Genomic DNA, 17,062 nt, shown 5'->3' with positions numbered 1-17,062 from the left:
TTAAGAATATTGGTTTGAAACAGTCATTGCAGGGAGAGACTAGAAAAAATCTAGTGGGATTATAGGGGCTGAGACCCCAGTTGACGCTGGTAATCATGAACTCATTGTGATGTAAATCTGCTATGTGGTGATTTCCTTGGGCTTTTAGCTGTCCAAATGCAGGCAGACAAATGTCTTATTTTATTGGATTCCAACAGAGATGACAGAGAAATTTAGTCTGTTCCAAGAGAGTGACTGGAATTTAAGCTGGACAGGAACAGAAAGACAGAAGGTGTTAGTGGAGAGAAGGTAGAATCAATGGCTTGAATGCTCCAGTGAAATCAAAGAATAATAGTAGAGAAATAGATCAATAAAGTGGAAGGAATACAGTCAGTGAATAAGATGCTGGTAATTGTGTTTTAAAGATGGAGCAGTTTGGGGTAATGACAACGGCCAGGACATAACTAAGGGAGTGGGTGGCTAAGATAGAGTGAAAATTATTGGAGACTGGGTCAAGGAACTTGACTGGTTCAAGCAGCCAAAATATTGAACGGACTGTCCATGTAATATTAAAGTATCAAGGGATTGATAGGAAGACCAAGGGCTAGCTATTTAGAGGAAAATAGGAGAGTGGTGGTTACTAAGGACAGTAATGAGAAACTGTAGTATAGCTGAATAGGTTCCAAGGAATCAGAATTTGCAAACAAGTTCTAAAGCTACAATGGCAAGAACATGAACGCTATCTCCAGTATGTACATATAAGGGATAAAGCTTTAACACTTATTCTTGTGTTGTGCTTGAAACATCACATTGTTTTCGTTATGCCAATGGCTATCACTTTATGGCAAGACCGGAAGGAGACGTGACTAGAGCAGATGGATAACAGGGATAACAGGAGTAGGATTCTTCTTCCAAGTACTGAACATATTTATAAACAGAGAGGAAAGAAGAGGTTAAAAAGTTAGAGATTAAATGATGGATTAGATTGAGATACCTGTTTTTCCCCATGCCTAGGGACAGGTTGGGTACAGATGAACAAGCAAAGATAAGCCTCTGCAAGTTCAAAGCCTTTAGAGCCAGACAGATTTTGTTCCTGGTCCTTGTCCAGCAAGCAGAAGTTATGTGGCATGGAAACCCAGACAATTCACAATGGAAATTTACTGGCGCAAGGATACACACGAACATCCATGCGGAAGAGTCCTCTCAGCAGCAGCAAAATATTCTAGGTCCCCATTCCCCCCATCTTGGAAATGTTACATTTACAAGTGGTTTCACCTGCACTTGTACTTTTCGAGGACAGAATTCTATTGAGTAGACATGAAGCCACTCAGTAGGGAAGTTCCTGGTCAGCAACTTCTACATTCCTAACAAAACCTTCTGTTCAAAGTATAGCAGCTAAAGAGGCAAAAAGCTGTTTGGAGCCACTTTTCTCAAGAAGTAATTATGTATAAGATGGGGTTCTGGTACATTCTGGATTCTTGCTTCTTCATCCATTAAATGGGAATAATACCTCTTACTTGTAGTTTCGCTATAAAGATTAAGACATATCAGTATCAGAACCCATATGAATTGGGTGATTTAATGGATATTTTGAGGCAGCCTGGTGTAGTAAAAAGAACATGGATTTTAAAGTCAGATCTAGGGGCACCTGGGTGGATCAGTCGGTTAAACATCTGACTCTTGATCTTGGCTCAGGTCATGATCTCATGGTTTGAGAGTTTGAGTCCCACATCAGGCTCTGCACCGACAGCACAGAGCCTGCTTGGGATTCTCTCCCTGTCTCTCTGCCCCTTCCCAACTTGTGCTCTCAAATATAAACAAACATTAAAAAAAAAAAAAAAAAAGTTAGGTCTATATTTTAAAATAGGGTCTGCTACTAAAGAATTTCAACTTCCTGATCCACACAGGGGAGAAAAATGTCTCTTTTGTGCATGGTTATAAAGAGTTTAATTATTGTGGGAGCCAATGTCTAAGAGCTTCCATTTCCTCTGTAAAAAATAGAACATGGTCACCTGATGGGGGTAGTTGAGGGTGAAGTGGGGGATGAGAACAGTGAAGGTGTAAAATAATTGCCATGGTAATTATAGGAGATGAAGGGCACCTGGGTGGCTCAGTCGGTTAAGCCTCCAACTTCAGCTCAGATCATGACTTCATGGCTTGTGAGTTCAAGCCCCACATGGGGCCCTGTGCTGACCCTCAGAGCCTGAGGCTTGCTTTGGATTCTGCGTCCGTCTCTCACTCTGCTCCGTGTCTCTCTCTCTCACAAGAATAAATAAACATTAAAAAATTTCTTTAGGGGCGCCTGGGTGGTGCAGTCGGTTAAGCGTCCGACTTCAGCCAGGTCACAATCTCGCGGTCTGTGAGTTCGAGCCCCGCGTCAGGCTCTGGGCTGATGGCTCGGAGCCTGGAGCCTGTTTCCGATTCTGTGTCTCCCTCTCTCTCTGCCCCTCCCCCGTTCATGCTCTGTCTCTCTCTGTCCCAAAAATAAATAAACCTCGAAAAAAAAATTAAAAAAGAAAAATTTTTTTCTTTTAAAAAAAAAAGAGAGAGATGAAACACACCATGAACTGAGAAAGGATTGATTGCCTGTTGGTAGTGAGGGCTTGGCTGAGGTTGGAAACCTTGAATATTTAGTGGCATGCATTACACAGCCGTGTTTTTCTCTAGCAGTCTGAATAGAGGACCAGAAAAGATAAAACAGTGGAATGATACAACAAGGACACAGAGGAGGCAAGAAAATGTGGTGACAGAGTGATAGGCCATTCAGGTTGGTGAATACAGAATAAATTCCACAAGGAGGGCAATAATGAGGGAAAAATGGAGAAGCTCAACATGGAAATAACAGAACAGAGACAGTGGAAACAATGTGGGATAGAGGATAGAAGAGCTGGAATTAGATTATAGACATGCAGGTAACATTAAAGAGGTCCCAAAGATTTGCATTATCCCCTTTGCCCCCCATAACTACCATCATCTACTTCTCCCTTGGGTTCTCTCCCTCAGATCTGGCTGTATTGCAGAATACGGTCCCTCAAGTTTCCCCTTTCTGACAGCTCCTGAAGACAAGCACACAGACCTTCTCTATTTAAACGCTGTACTGCTTATCCTGGGGAAGAGGGAAAATAGTAAAAAAGTAACAACTTGGGGAAATGGTTGAAGTTCCACAACACCCCAAAATTCATATAGGTTTCATCTCTGTTCTGGGACTACTGACTTCCCAAGAGGCAGTCCCTAGAAGCCCTGTGATTTCTTGATCTGTTGTCCTTAGAGATCTCCTCTTTTCCCTAAATTTAGCAGAATTTCTTCTTGAAAGAAAGATAGAGTCCATGAAAAAATAGTTATGAATGAATGCATACCTGGCTCACAAATGAGCCATTTAAGTCAGACAGACTTAAGTGAAGGACAGCTAGAAAGAGCTCTCATTTTCTCTGTCATTTGGGCAGGAACCAGCTTCCTGTTGCTATTACCAACATTAAAATTGTACCCACAGACCTTGCTTTAACCAGGCGCCGGGGAATCTTCTACACATAGAAGGCAATTTCTCCACTGCCAGGGCTGAGGCCAGCAGATATGCAATAACTGACAGAATAAAGGATGTTGCCAACAAAGTGGGCAAAGCTTCCTGCCCAGAACATAAACCAAACAGAGTAAAAGCGGGTTTATTGGCTCCAGGAAAAGGAGCAATAGTACCCAGCTCTCAGGCAATCCCTCACTCTACATACAGGCTGCATTCAGCCCAAGGTCCACTGGCTCCTTCAATTTGAGGGTCCATCCAGTGCCTCCCTTCCTGGGGTTGAGGAGGGCTAGCTGCCTGATGGTGAGGTTCCGGGCTGTTCAGCAGCAACACCTGGCCCAGCTGAGGCAGCCTCGTAGTCTGCGATGCGGCGCTGTACCAGGGCAGGCATGAGCTGCACGTAAGCGGCCATGAGGCGGTGGTTGGAATGGATCAGCTTTCCAGCACAGCTGTGCAAACAGGCCTCCTGGAAGGAAGACAGGGGGAAGCAGAGGCCAAAGGTGTCCTGTCGGGTCCACCTCCTTCCTTCCCATCCCTAACCTAAGGGTGAGGGTCGTAGAAAGGCCAGGGCCAGAGGCAGGGGGAGTGGCGGTTGGGAAGGATCTACGGCGCACCTCCCTACTGAGTTTCCCGCCTAACCTCCTCAGCATCCAGAGCTCGGTGGTGCAAGCTGGGCACGCAGCGCTGGAAGCAGAGTTCCGTCATCCGATTGTAGACCAACAGGAAGTCCCGCAACTAAGAGAAAAGGGAACAAAGAACTCAGCGGGAAGGGGGCAACTCAAGGCCGCATCGCCCGAGATTTCCCAGGACCCTGTGCCACAGCCCGACATTCCCAGCCCTCAGATCTCCAACCAAACGGACAAGGATGCTGGCTGAACTTATGGCCCTGCAGCGACTTAGCGCGCACTCACGTTTCTCAGCTGCTGCGGCTGCGGCTGCTGTGGCTGCTGTGGCTGCTGCGGCTCCATCGCACCACCCGCGCACCCTACGTCACTTCCTCACAGCTTCTTGGTAACGCCCCGGAAGTGATCTCTCCTCCCTCCCCAGGGAATGAGGGGTTGGCTCAAGGATCGCCCTGCCCCGGGCTTTAACGTCATCTCCGCCCTTATAATCTGCGACGTGGCCGGCTTCTTCTGCCCGGGAGGGGACGTCACTTCCGCCGAATCCCTGACCTGCTGCTAGGATCGCGACGGGAACTGGAGCCCGAGGTCCCCGCGCGGCCCGGGCCTGGCGCCCTGAGGGGAAGAGCGGCCCGGCCCGAGGTGAGGAGGACAGACTTGGGCGAGGGGAAGTTGAACGCACGAACCTGCCCTGAGGGAAAGATGCCACTGAGCTCTGGGGAAGGATGAGGACACACCTGATGCCCAGGTGTGAGGGGTGGGGGGGGGCGGGGACTCACACACCTGGGGGACATAACTGACTTTGGAAGCGATCACCTATGTCTTGGGAAAAAGAGGCTTTACTCAGAGGCCGGGAATATACACCAACTGATTCAACTAAGGCCTGGGGGGGGGGGCGAGGAAGAGGAGGTGCATGAGATGGAGGAGAGGGAGACCCCTGAAGAAAAGGGGAAGAAACACTACAGGAGTGTGAAAGGCCAAGCAGCAATGGAGAACATACCTGAATGGGAGGAGTAGGCTCCTGAGCCTTGGAAAGGGGTTAATCGGATGGGGGGAAACAGCTGCATGGGGATAAGCTTCAAGACAGCACAGACTTTATCTCTCTTGGTCACAGCTGTGACCTCAAATAATGCATAAGACATAGTAGGCACTCATTAAATGTCTGTCAAATGACTGAATGCATGAATGATCACCGGGGCCCTGGTGGGATTGAGGGTTCACAAGAAGACACCTGGGGCCCGGGTGTGCATGTGTAAAAATAATGCACCTTGGAGAGAAGAAATACATATCTGTGAGAAGAAAGGAGTCGTGGCCAAACCCCAGAATACTCAAGTCCTAGGACAGCCTCCAAAACTTCTGAAATGGTGGGGAAACCTTTCTTTCTGGAGTACTGGCCAGTTTCCAGAATTGTCTGTGTTGGGCTTTGCAGGGCGCTGGGGTGGAGACTTTGACTCCAATCCCTTCCCTAGCCATGACGGACGGGATCCTAGGGAAGGCAGCCACAATGGAGATCCCCATCCATGGGAACGGTGAAGCGGGGCAGCTTCCTGAGGATGATGGGCTGGAGCAGGTGCTTCTGTTTGATTCTTCTCCATATTGTTTCAATTTAGGAATCCCAAATCATAAGCCCTGGCCTTTCACCCCATTCTAGTAGACTTCCCCTAACTTACCTAACTCCCTCCAATCTTTTTACAAATCTTCGTTCTGATTCTATGCAGACTTCCCTTGTGTGCTCTCTCTGTGATGCTTCAAGCTTGTTCTCACCCCCCAAATGCTTCAGCTGCCCCTATGTTCCTGAAGCCCCCCTCTTCTCTGGCCTATAGGACCTCCAGCAGGTGATGGTGTCAGGACCCAACCTCAATGAAACCAGCATTGTGTCTGGTGGCTATGGGGGCTCTGGTGATGGACTCATCCCTACAGGTATGAATGATCAGAACAGGACAGGAAGCTTGAGTGGAGAGAGGGAGAGGAATGGTTCTGGGGAGTATAGGATGTGTCAAAGAAAGCTTGAATTATGACTGGAGATCTTGGGAACTTCTGCTAGTATGAACCTTATGGACTGTCCTCAGCCCAGGGTTGTCCAGTTGCTCCCACTTGCCATTTAGCCCCTGAGATGTGTCCATTTGTTCTTTCTCTGCTGCCACCACCCAAATCATGTTAAGAACTCTGTTTCACAGAAGTTCTCCCTGCCCTAGAGCTTGAGCCTGAGTTGGAACTCTGAAGCTTCGTAGAGTTTTACTTTAGACTCTAAAGCTTAGAGGAGCAAACAGCCCTGAATCTCACACTAAGATTCCACATGGGAATGTTAGTGAGGTTTCTTGCTATCAGGATCCACCATCCTTGACCTGCCACCCCATATTCAGTGTATTTTTTTCTGTTTCCTCTGTCCCCGTACACCAGCAACTCCCTCCCCCACTCCAGCCCCCATCACCACCTCAAAAGGAGGCCAGATGTATATTGGGATATGGGTCTTAGGGCACAAGGTATGAGTTCTTCCTAGTGAGTAGGAGAATCTCAGTGTCCCTAGTTTCTGCTACTTCAGGGAAGCAATTTTCATATGCTGGGTGGGAGGTACAGGTGGAGCCACAGAGACATCTGATTATGTCTGAGAGAGGCTGGTGTCAGAGAACTTGGTCCTTTAGGGTCTGGCCGCCATCCATCTCACAGTACCACTCCTGCTGGCCCCGGAGATGAGGTGGCTCGGGGCATCGCCGGAGAGAAGTTTGACATCGTCAAGAAATGGGGCATCAATACATATAAGGTGGGATTTAAATACCTTTCCCTTCCCCCAGACTCCCCCTGGGTACCTTTTCCCCATCTTCTGAATTCCACTATCCCATCTACGGCTGAGACTAGGAGCCTGGGGATGCTAGGGTAGATACCTGTTTGGAGGGGCGGCGGGGGGCAGGGTGCTAGGGCTCTGACTTATTCTCCCACTTCCCAATCAGTGCACAAAGCAGCTGTTGTCAGAAAGATTCGGCCGAGGTTCCCGGACTGTGGACCTGGAGCTAGAGCTGCAGATTGAGTTGCTGCGTGAGACGAAGCGCAAGTATGAGAGTGTCCTGCAGCTGGGCCGGGCACTGACAGCCCACCTCTACAGCCTGCTGCAGACCCAGCATGCACTAGGTGACGCCTTTGCTGACCTCAGCCAGAAGTCCCCAGAGCTTCAGGTGCCTTGGTCAGGCCAAAGAGGGTGGGGAGACTGGGCCCGGGCCCTCCCAGGCAGTCAGCCCTCAGCCTCCCTCCCTCCCTCCCTCCTGCAGCCCAGAGGGAGAACCCCTCCAGGGTGGGCTCAGCCCTACCCCCAGCAGCACTCACCTGTGGAGGCAGCCTAAGGGTTTGTACAGAGGTTCAGAAGTTGGAGGGGTGGGGGAGATGGCACACTAGATGCCTCACAAGTAACCCTTCTCTGCATCAGTGCTCGGCCTAATCAGAGCCCCTCCCTTGCCTGCTGCACTAGCTTTCCCTATTCCAGTCCTGTGAACTTATCTGAGAACCCCACTCCCACATTCCTACCCTAGGCATTTCTGGGTGGTCCCACTAACTTTCTGGCTAAGAGAGCCTTGCTGGAGGCAGTCCTTGGTTGTTCCAGTTTCAATGGCTGTTTCCTTCCTGGGGAGGAGGGGAATGAGGGCCCTACAGCTTGATTCAGGTAGGAACTGTTACTCAAGGCCTGTCCTCCCCTTCTGCCTTCAGGAGGAATTTGGCTACAATGCAGAGACACAGAAGCTGCTGTGCAAGAATGGAGAGACACTGCTAGGGGCTGTGAACTTCTTTGTCTCTAGCATCAATACATTGGTCACCAAGACTATGGAAGATACGCTCATGACTGTCAAACAGTATGAGGCTGCCAGGTGTGGGCACCAGCAGGGCCCAGGGTTTTGGGAGTTGGCTGGCATGGGTGGAAGTTTGAGCTTTGGGGTCGTAAGAATTGAGGAAGGAAAGGAAAGTATATGTGGACACAGGGGTGGAGACCAGCCTGTATTACCCTTCCCCAGGCTGGAATATGATGCCTACCGAACAGACTTAGAGGAGCTGAGCCTAGGCCCCCGGGATGCAGGGACGCGTGGTCGACTCGAGAGTGCCCAGGCCACTTTCCAGGCCCATCGGGACAAATATGAGAAGCTGCGGGGAGATGTGGCCATCAAGCTCAAGTTCCTGGAAGAAAACAAGGTGCCAACCCCACCCCTTTGACCCCAGTCCACTTTCCCATCTATAACACTGACCTTCTACCCCTAAGACCCTCCCCATCACTGGATGGGGAAATGCAGCCTGGCTAAGAAGTGGGATCTTTCCTCCAGCCCCTTCAACTCCTGGACCTTTCCAGTCACCTACCCTCCAATCCCTGGCCCTTTTCTATTGGAGGATTTGGTTGCTGATCCCAGGAACATAACTGGGAAAAATCCCCCCACCCTGGGCTGGGGTACCAGAATGCCAGATCCAGCAAATCAAGTCAGGTTTCTCCCATCAGATTGCCCTTATCCTTTGACTCCATTAGTGGAGGTCAACCCCCACCCTGAAAGCACCATCAGAGCAGAATCCATGTACCCCTGGTCTGGGCTCAGGCTCAAGAAGGGCATCTGAGTCCAGTCTCAGCTGACCCTGCTGGACCCCCAGATCAAGGTGATGCACAAGCAGCTGCTGCTCTTCCACAATGCCGTGTCAGCCTACTTTGCTGGGAACCAGAAACAACTGGAGCAGACCCTGCAGCAGTTCAACATCAAGCTGCGGCCTCCAGGAGCCGAGAAGCCCTCCTGGCTAGAGGAGCAGTGAGCTGCTCCTAGCCAAACCTGGCTATCAAGAAGGACATTGGGAGAGGCAGTCCCAGGGTGGGAGAGATTGGACATGGGACATCCCTTGCCACCTGCCCTCTGGCTTGGGTTCCCTTTCCCTTGCTGGGGCCTCATACCAGTTTTGCCCACACTGCTGTGGTAGGGAGGGGGCCTGCAGGCCCAGCAGCTGCTGCCCTGTCCTTTATCTTCCTGGCCACTGGGCTTCATTCCCAGATCTTTTCCTTCCACTCCACAGCCAAAGGCTATGACAAAACCACTCCCTGGCCAATGGCATTACTCCTCAGGCCTATCCCCAGCTCCTGGGGTGTGCCCCCTGACCAATGGCAGAGTCTCAAAAGGCCCTGTCAGCCAATGGCAGCTCTTCTTGGGCTCCCCTGAGCCAATGATGTTGCCTCCAATACCCTTTGTCCCTCCTCTATGCGTCCCCAATGCAGAGAAGGGGACTGGGACCAAAGGGGTGGGGATAATGGGGAGCCCCATTTCTGGCCCTGCATCTGAATGGGCTTCCCCTCACCAACCCACCCAGTTTATTTGTGCTTAGAGCCCTGGAAGATTGGGAACTAGCACTAGGAATAAACCTTTCATAAAAGCAGGCCCAGTGAGGTCAATTTGTGGGGGGGACTCTAGGAGGGTGGGCTGGGTGGAGAAATACTCAGTCTAATCATACACCAAAATCCTATCAAGTCAGAAGAGCAGAGGCCAGATAGCTGAAGTCACAGGTTTCAGGAACAGTCTGAGATCCTACTCTTCCCCCAGCCCCAGCTGGAGCTGAAGCTTTATTTGCTCTTTAGGCCAGCACCGAGATAGCTATGGTCTTCAGAGCATGGGGCCTAGAGGGGGTTGGGCCCGCTGACCTTCATCATCCATTCATTCATACAGCAAATATTTACTGAGTGCTTTTATTTGCCAGGCACTGCACTAGACCCTGGGGAAACATCAGTGAATAAAACACAGTCCCTGCCCACAGCGCTCATGGCCTAGTGGGGGATAGAGACAAGTAACCAGGCAACTACAATACAGTAATGAGTACTAGGATACAGAAGTTCAGGGAGCTATGGGAGTGCAGAGGAGGGGTGTCTAACCCAGTCTGCAGCGGAGATGGGATGTCAACTTGAAAACTAAGAACTGAACAGCAAGTAGGCACAGCCAGGCAAGCAATAGGGAGAAGAGCAACCTAGGCAGAGAGGCCAGCGTATGTGTAAGCCCCGATAGGACCAGGGTGCAATTCACTTTGGGATGAAAAGTGGAAGGGGAGTGGCTAGAGGAGGGCTAGGGAAGTGAGGCAGCAAGGAGTCACACTGGGCCTGTTCAGGCTCATTAAGGACTTTTGCCTTTAGAGGAGAAAGGTAGCTGTGATGCTTTTTCAAGCGCAAGTTTGATGGGATGGGAGAAATCTAAGGTTGAGGAAAGTAGTCCTCATGAGGCTTGAAATAGTGTTATACAGACCCTGGCTCCCTTACATTGGATAGTCTAGTGGTCCTGGCCCAAAATCCCAAAGCAAGCATGAATGCTGAGGCTCATTCACAAACATTGGAGCACCTGTGCTGGGTGCCAGACCTCATCAGGTGGATGAGAGGTTGAGGGTGCACCCAGGTGTTGAGCCCTTATCAACTTTGTGTGGGGCAAGAAAGTACCCCCAACAGCACTTTGATTCAGTCAGGGCCTTGGTACCATCACTTCTGTGCTTCTTGGCCAAGGAGAGCTCCAGAATTTTTCAACATTCTCCCCTACCTCTCTCAAGAGCTGGAAGAAGGGGACAACCCAGTCAGCAGATTGTCATAGCACTGAGATCCATGCAGCCTGATTTTGCTCTTTGTCACTGACTCTGCAGCTTCCAGGCAGCCTTTCTGGGTTTTGGTCAGCCTGCAGTCATCTGACCGGAGCTTGATTATTAGGTTGGGTGGTCCACATACAACCCCCCACTTTATGGGCCACTGGGGACTTCCAACATGAAATGTACTGAATCTCCAGGTGATTGGGAGCAAGATCTAAAGCAGAGCTCAAACCATAGCTACATCACTTTAAGTGAGTTAGCTGATCAGGGTTAACGTCTGGGGAGCCAAGGGCCCTCAGTTTCTTCCGCTGTAAAACACATCTAATAAAAGAAGATACCTATTAAGATTATGAGTATTAAGGAGATAATATATGTAAAGTGATTCGTTATGTGTCTGGCACATAATAAGCACTCAGTCCCTGTTAACTGTTATTATAATTTTTATTATTTACCACCGGGGCTGCTTTTCCACAATGTGATGATTCTGAATTGCTCTGGTTTTTTGGAGTGTGGAAGGGAGTCGCTGGATGGTCTGAACCATAATCTCCTCGCGAGGGGTCTCCTCACCTACAGCCAAATCAAGTCCCCCACCTTTCACCACCCCGTCCGCCCCTTCTAGCGCTTTGGGTGCTGTGCTTCCACCTGGAGGCCCTTCCGTCGCCCAGAGATCCATGCCGAGGTACGGACTATCCCGTATCCCCCTGCCGCAGCAGAGAGCACACTAGCATATTCCCAAGGAGCCCCCGAAGAAAGCTGGGAAGTGCACCTCCTGGAGGGCCCGGACCGGCTCCCAGAGTCCGAAATCTCTGCTGCCCAGCTGCGTTTCCATGACGGAGCCTCAGCCCAGTTCCTGAGACCTGCCCCGGAGCGGTCGGGAGCCAGAGGCAGCTGGCAGAGATCGTGGATCCGGGATCCGGCTCACGCGTTCCCCAACCCGCCGGCTGAGGCAGCTCCCGTAGGAGCCTCGAGGGGGTTGGGGGAGCCCGGCGGGTGGGGTAAAAGGGGGCGGGGCCTCCGCGGCGGCGGGCGGGCCGTGGGTGGGTCTTCAGCACCCGAGCCGCCCCCTCCCCCGGCGGGTCTGCAGCCCCGCCCCGGCCCCTCCCTCCGGCCTGTGCGGCGGGTCCGGCGGCGGCGCCGGCGCGGGGACAGGCGGAGGCGCGGGACGTGGGGCGGCGCCGCGGGCAGGGCCGGGCGGACGGGCGCTGGCAGCGGGGGCAGCGCCGCGGGCCGCTCCGAGTGGCCGCAGTCTGGGCCTTGGCCCTCCCATCCTGCTCCGCCGCGGTGAGTGCGACGGGCGGCCCCCAGGGGTGCGTTTGTGTCCCTGTTTGCTCGGGTCCGCGTCCAGGTCCGAGCCGTGGTGTGTCTGTCCGAGTGTCTGTGGGTGGGGGCACAGATGCTTTTCAAAAGCTGTGCCTGTCTCTGTCCACGTGAGGCGTGTCCGTGTCTGTGAGAGCAGTGGGGGGATTCTTCGGGCTGTGGCTGCTCACGTGAGGTCCATGTTTGAGGGGGGAGGCGCGGGTGGATGGGTGATGGTTCCTTGGAGGAGCGCGGGGTTTGGGAGCTTGTGTATGTTGGCGGAGGGTGTCGAACGCTGCGGCCGAGGGTGGTGGTGGTTTGGCGGGTGGGGTTGCTGAATGGAACTCTGGAATCTTGTGGCCCAGCTTGTCTGAAGGGTTCCTTTCTCCCTGGGTGCAGACACTTCCACCCCTAGCTTCCCCCACCATCCTCCTCAGCCACCCAGAAGCCCACCAGCCAGGGTGGAGGACACTCATTCCTCCTCTAGAGCTGCTCCCTTGACAGGAAGCCTGATCCGGAGGCTGCTTGTTGTAGGAAAAGACCCCTCTGGTTCCCCTTCAGCCTGGGCCCTGCCTGGAGGACCCCAGGCCCCTCCCTGGTTCCAGCCTCCTCCCTTCTGGACTTGGCTTCAGATCCTGGGCTGCAAACCTGCAGAGACAGATGGTTGCAGGTTGGAGGGGCAGGCTGCACCCCAGAGAGGTCGGTCTGACTGAAGGCAGGTCCTGGGCTTGTTTCTGGTGTGGGGGTCTCTGATGTGGATAGCATACGCCCAGGACTAGCCCCAGTAGGAAGATGAAATCTGGAAGGTTGGAGTCGGTGCAGAGGTCTTTTTCACAGGTCTCTCCCCCTGTTTGTGTGTCCAGCTCACCAGTGCCCATTCATCCCCTAAGTAGGGCTCTGGTTTGCTGCAGAATTGGAATCAGAGCTGCAGGCCTGACAGGTGCCCTGCCTCTCTTGGCTTACATGCCACCAGTGACAGAGCACTTACTACCTTATGCTGTGGGGAGGCTTTTGTATGTTAAGTAGAGGTCTTTTTCCTTGGAACTTTGTTCACTTGTCTTGTTATTGCCTGTGCTTTTGAGTCTCTGTCTGGTGAGAGGGAACTGCAGTGATTTAAACATGGCTCTCCTGTCACCAACATATACTGAGCACCCTCTGTGCCAGGTGCTGCCTCAGCCACTTAGGGGACAATGGCATTCTTGCTGAGAGAAGAGCTTGAGCAAAGGCCCATGGTTGTGATAGTACAGCCTGTGTTCAGAAAAACAGAGCAAAACCATATGGCTAGAGAGAGGGTGTCCAGAGGGAGTGTCATGGGTGCCCTAAACTTAGCAAATGTTTATTCTGGAAGGGTGGTGGAAGCAGCTGCACACCTAGCCTTACCGTGGAAAGCAATCAAATCCTCAAGGTGGTACAAGATGGGATTTAATCATGGCACATATTACAGTCTGTAGGGACCTTTGGCTGGAAAGAGAACCCAGGGGATTGCAGATTTGGAGAACAAAAAGACCCTCCCCATCCCAATTTACAAGTAAGGGGCTGGAGTAGAAACTTGCCCAGTGTCTTACCTTGCCTTAGTGAGATTAGTGTCAGAGTCAGGATTGGCTCCTAAATCTCCTGACCTTTTAACTTTGACACATTTTAGAAGCAGAATATAGGATATAGTCATAGCTGGTATCTGAAAGGTGAAAGAACAGGAAGAATTGAGAAGATTCCCAGGGTTCTGGCTGGTGTGGCCAGGTGGATGATGGTACCTTTTGTTGAGATAAGAAACGCCAGCAGGAAGAGTAGGTTAGGGGGAAAATCAGTTTTAGATTAATCTCTATGCATCATCCACGTAGAGATGTTCAAGATATAGCTGGGTATATGGGTCTGGTGTGCAAGTAAGTTTTCTGCACAGGAGATAAGGCTTTGAGAGTCAAGTGGATGGTTACTGAAGCCATGGGAGTTGATGAGATTTCCCAGGCAGAGTATGAAACTAAGAGAAGAGGTCCTGGATCAAAGACCTTAGGAACTAAACATTTAAGGAATGGGCAGTGAAGGCACAGCTAGAGAGGCAGGTGGAGAGCCCTCCTTGAGTGGGTTGTGAAAACATCTAGGACAACCTCTGCCCTTTCAAGTCTTGCTATCTCAGTCTTGCTCTCTTGCCCCAACTGGTCCATGTTTCTTAATTTTTCATGCTTCTGTTCCTTTACTCACTGTTTTCCCAATGTACCTGTCAAACTCCTTCAAGAGTCAGCTCATATATCTCTTCCTCTGGAAGCCTTCTTTATTTTCCCCCACCACCTTCAGAGTTAGATACTTCCTCCTCTTTTTGTCCATAATAGTTAGAGTATATCAGTATCATGACACGTACCACATTATAGTACTGTATTTCCATGTCTCTTTCCCACGCTAGTCTGAGAATTGGTGAAAGACCGGGAGTGCAGCTGTTTCAGCTCTGTGTCTCCAGTTCCAAGTTTAAGAGCCTGGTCCAGAGTATGCCCAGAGAAGTTTGATTGTTTGATAGGTTAATCAGCTGATTAAATGGTTCATCCACCTGCTCATTCTGGCAGTGATGGGGGAGATGGCACTGTGAATTGCATCACTTTCCTTCCCTGCCAATCTTATTGAAAGGATTCCTTTGCTTTCAGGACTCTATCCTTCCAAGGCTTCATCTGTCCCAGAGAAGCCCCAAAACTGTAACCTGTAGTCATTTGTCACTTTTCTAAGGCCTCCAATGATCAAATACCCTTAGGGGCTAGTGGACGGGAACGAGTCATTTTAGGAAGCAAGTGAACCTAGATGACCTCTTGCATTGTTTTTTTAACAATGCCGTGGTCACCTACCTCCAGTCACAGCTGTGTGAAGCATGTATACTGGGACTCTCAGTCATGTATACATGACTCTCAGTAGGAGGAAGTCATGGGGGAAATTGGATGCTGTTTGAGAATTTGGAGAAACTGAAAAGCCTTGAGACATATCCTTTGCAGATGCCAAGGATCTAGTGGAGTCAGCACTGGCTTTCTTCATCTGCTCAAAATCAACTTCCTCCTCACCCTCTGGATCTGGCTTCCTTTCCTCCAGCCCCTGGAAACCATACTCTCTAAAGTTAGTGACAGCTTCTTTTTGGCTTTAGATCCTGGGGATTCTCTGCAGTGTTTCACAATGAAGATTGTTCCCTTATCCATGAAGCTTCTTCTTCCTTGGTCTTCATGATATCTCTCTTTCCTGTTTCTCCTGCCTCTCTGGCAATAACCTTTTCAATTCCTTTGCAAGCTTTGTTTCCTGGACCTATCCCTTGAATGATGAAGTTCCTCAGAGCACAGTCACAGTCTCTCCTTTCTCTCCTTATGCTCTGTCTGGGTGATGTCAGCCAATACCATGGCTTCGGGCACCATGTCTACACCAGTAACTCCCAAATCCCTATCTCCAGGCCGCTCTCTTTCCTAGGCTCCAGCCTAACTTTCCCACTGCCAGCTGGACCTCTCCACTCAAAATGCCCAATAGGCTTCTCAGATCTGTCTTATTAAAACCCTGAACTTATCCTCTCATCCAGCTGCTCCTCTCCTAGAGTTTCCAAGCCAGAAAACAAGGAATCATCTCCAGTTCTTTCTTCTCCATCTACTGTTCACATCACACCAACCAGTCATCAATTTCTGTTGATTCCTCCCTGTGAAATCTACTTCTCTCCACCTCCCCTTTGCTTCTTCCCTAGTCAAGGCCACCATCACCTCTCCTGTGGAATATCATGCAGTCTCACTTTTCCCCTGGTAACTTCTCTAAACAGTTTTTCACACAGCAGTCAAAAAGCTACTCTTTTGACTCTATTACTTTCTACTTAAACCCTCTTTGCCCGCCTAAACCCCGCCCCCCACCCTACCCAAGGTTTCCTTTGCTCTTTGGATCATGACTTAATTCCCAAGCAGGGAAGAGTAAAGTCTAAACTCTTTAATAAGGCCAATAAAGCATTGTATGATCTAGCTCCTGCCTATCACTCCATCTCATTTCTTAGCCCACCTCTGTCACAGTGTGTGATTCAGTCTCCTGATGCAGAAGACACCATGCTTTGTGACTCTTACACATCCTGGAGCTCTCAGCATGAAAGGCACTTTCTTAGGAGAACTCCTTTGACCCCCAACCTCTAGTAACCCCCCTCCCCTGCCCCAGCTCTAGGTTAGGTGACCTCTGTGCTCCTGGAGCAACCTGTGCTTCCCCACAAAGCCTTCCATATTACATTGCAGTCATCTATTTGTTAGACTGGAATCCATGAAGGCTGCACTGTGACTATTTATGTTTGTGTTCCCAGTCCTAACAGAGGTGTTGAGTGAATGCTGATTGGGGAAATGAAGTGCCTTTAGAACTGAGCCATAAAAGATGGGTAGGATAAGGGATGCAGGGATGGCAGTGGCATCCTGAGGAAGGAGGGTTGAATCAGGTTTAAGTTCAAGATCCTCCAAGTTTCTGCTGTGATAAACAGTCCACTTAAACCATTGCCTAGAGGACTTTGGGGGCAGATCTGTAGGACACGGTGGGATGGGAGAGGTGGGAGTAAGAGCCCAAGAGAAGAAGGGATTCTTAGTGATTCAGTCTGGGGTATGGCCTCAGCAGTTGCATGCCTGGCAAGTCTGGGTGGGGAACTGAAGCAGGAAGGGGAAGGGAGGGAGGAGCTGTCCGTCCTGGATGTAGCCCAGTCCCCGCCCCTGTGTGACAGGCTGGGAGAGCCCCTTGGGCTTGGAGAGAGGCGGAGCCTGACATCCAGCTGCCTTAGCAGGGCCCAGTAGACCACTCCTACTCTTCTTCCCAGCCCTCCCCTTCATCAGACAGAAGCTTCAGCTTGGCTCCTACCTCCTGTTCCTTCCTCCAACCCTCAATCTGTCCTCTTCCTGCTATGTTGTCCTGGTGTTAAGTCTCTCTGGAGAGAGAACCTCTGAGTCCCAGTGCCTACATCAGGAGAGGATGCTCTCAGGGATGCCCTTCCTATCCTGTTCCTACTCATTCCCACCCTTCTACAAACATAAGACACATGCAGTTCAGCCTCAAACCTGGAGAGGGCTCTGGACTGGCCCCACTGCATGCATGTATTCATTCATTCATTCATTGTTTTTAC

At 50.8% G+C, this 17,062-nt stretch overlaps 2 protein-coding genes across 5 annotated transcripts in view; one reads left to right on the top strand and one right to left on the bottom strand.

Moving 5' to 3' along the window:
- Positions 1 to 3,622: 3,622 nt before the first annotated feature.
- Positions 3,623 to 4,558, bottom strand: TIMM10B (translocase of inner mitochondrial membrane 10B). Its single transcript, XM_003992956.4, has 3 exons — positions 4,405 to 4,558; positions 4,133 to 4,228; positions 3,623 to 3,959 (listed from the first exon to the last, which is right to left on the bottom strand). The coding sequence occupies exons 1-3, from the start codon at positions 4,459 to 4,461 to the stop codon at positions 3,783 to 3,785; spliced, it is 330 nt and encodes a 109-aa protein (XP_003993005.2). The 5' UTR covers positions 4,462 to 4,558; the 3' UTR covers positions 3,623 to 3,782.
- A 45-nt stretch (positions 4,559 to 4,603) lies between these two features.
- The window catches only part of ARFIP2 (ADP ribosylation factor interacting protein 2), a 15,268-nt gene continuing 2,809 nt past the window's right edge, over positions 4,604 to 17,062 (top strand). The window contains exons 1-8 of one of the 4 annotated variants that reach the window (XM_003992932.5): positions 4,604 to 4,755; positions 5,543 to 5,683; positions 5,937 to 6,033; positions 6,756 to 6,874; positions 7,062 to 7,283; positions 7,810 to 7,967; positions 8,112 to 8,286; positions 8,731 to 9,498. In XM_003992932.5, coding sequence (XP_003992981.2) covers positions 5,585 to 5,683; positions 5,937 to 6,033; positions 6,756 to 6,874; positions 7,062 to 7,283; positions 7,810 to 7,967; positions 8,112 to 8,286; positions 8,731 to 8,886 — 1,026 coding nt within the window. In that variant the 5' untranslated portion in view covers positions 4,604 to 4,755; positions 5,543 to 5,584 and the 3' untranslated portion in view covers positions 8,887 to 9,498. Of the gene's footprint in view, positions 4,862 to 5,542; positions 5,684 to 5,831; positions 6,034 to 6,755; positions 6,875 to 7,061; positions 7,284 to 7,809; positions 7,968 to 8,111; positions 8,287 to 8,730; positions 9,499 to 17,062 lie in introns of those variants that run through there. The other 3 variants (XM_019811974.2, XM_045038878.1, XM_045038877.1) reach the window with 3 other exon arrangements.

This window comes from Felis catus, chromosome D1, assembly GCF_018350175.1.
Source record: "Felis catus isolate Fca126 chromosome D1, F.catus_Fca126_mat1.0, whole genome shotgun sequence".
NCBI lineage: Eukaryota > Metazoa > Chordata > Mammalia > Carnivora > Felidae > Felis > Felis catus.
This window is presented reverse-complemented; position numbering and strand designations above follow the sequence as displayed.

Coding starts and splice junctions, on each gene's coding strand:
- TIMM10B (XM_003992956.4), bottom strand. CDS start 4,461: ATGGAGCCGCAGCAGCCACAGCAGCCACAGCAGCCGCAGCCGCAGCAG. Junction 4,229..4,404: donor AGCCGCAGCAGCTGAGAAAC/GTGAGTGCGCGC, acceptor CTTTTCTCTTAG/TTGCGGGACTTCCTGTTGGT. Junction 3,960..4,132: donor GAGCTCTGGATGCTGAGGAG/GTTAGGCGGGAA, acceptor TCTTCCTTCCAG/GAGGCCTGTTTGCACAGCTG.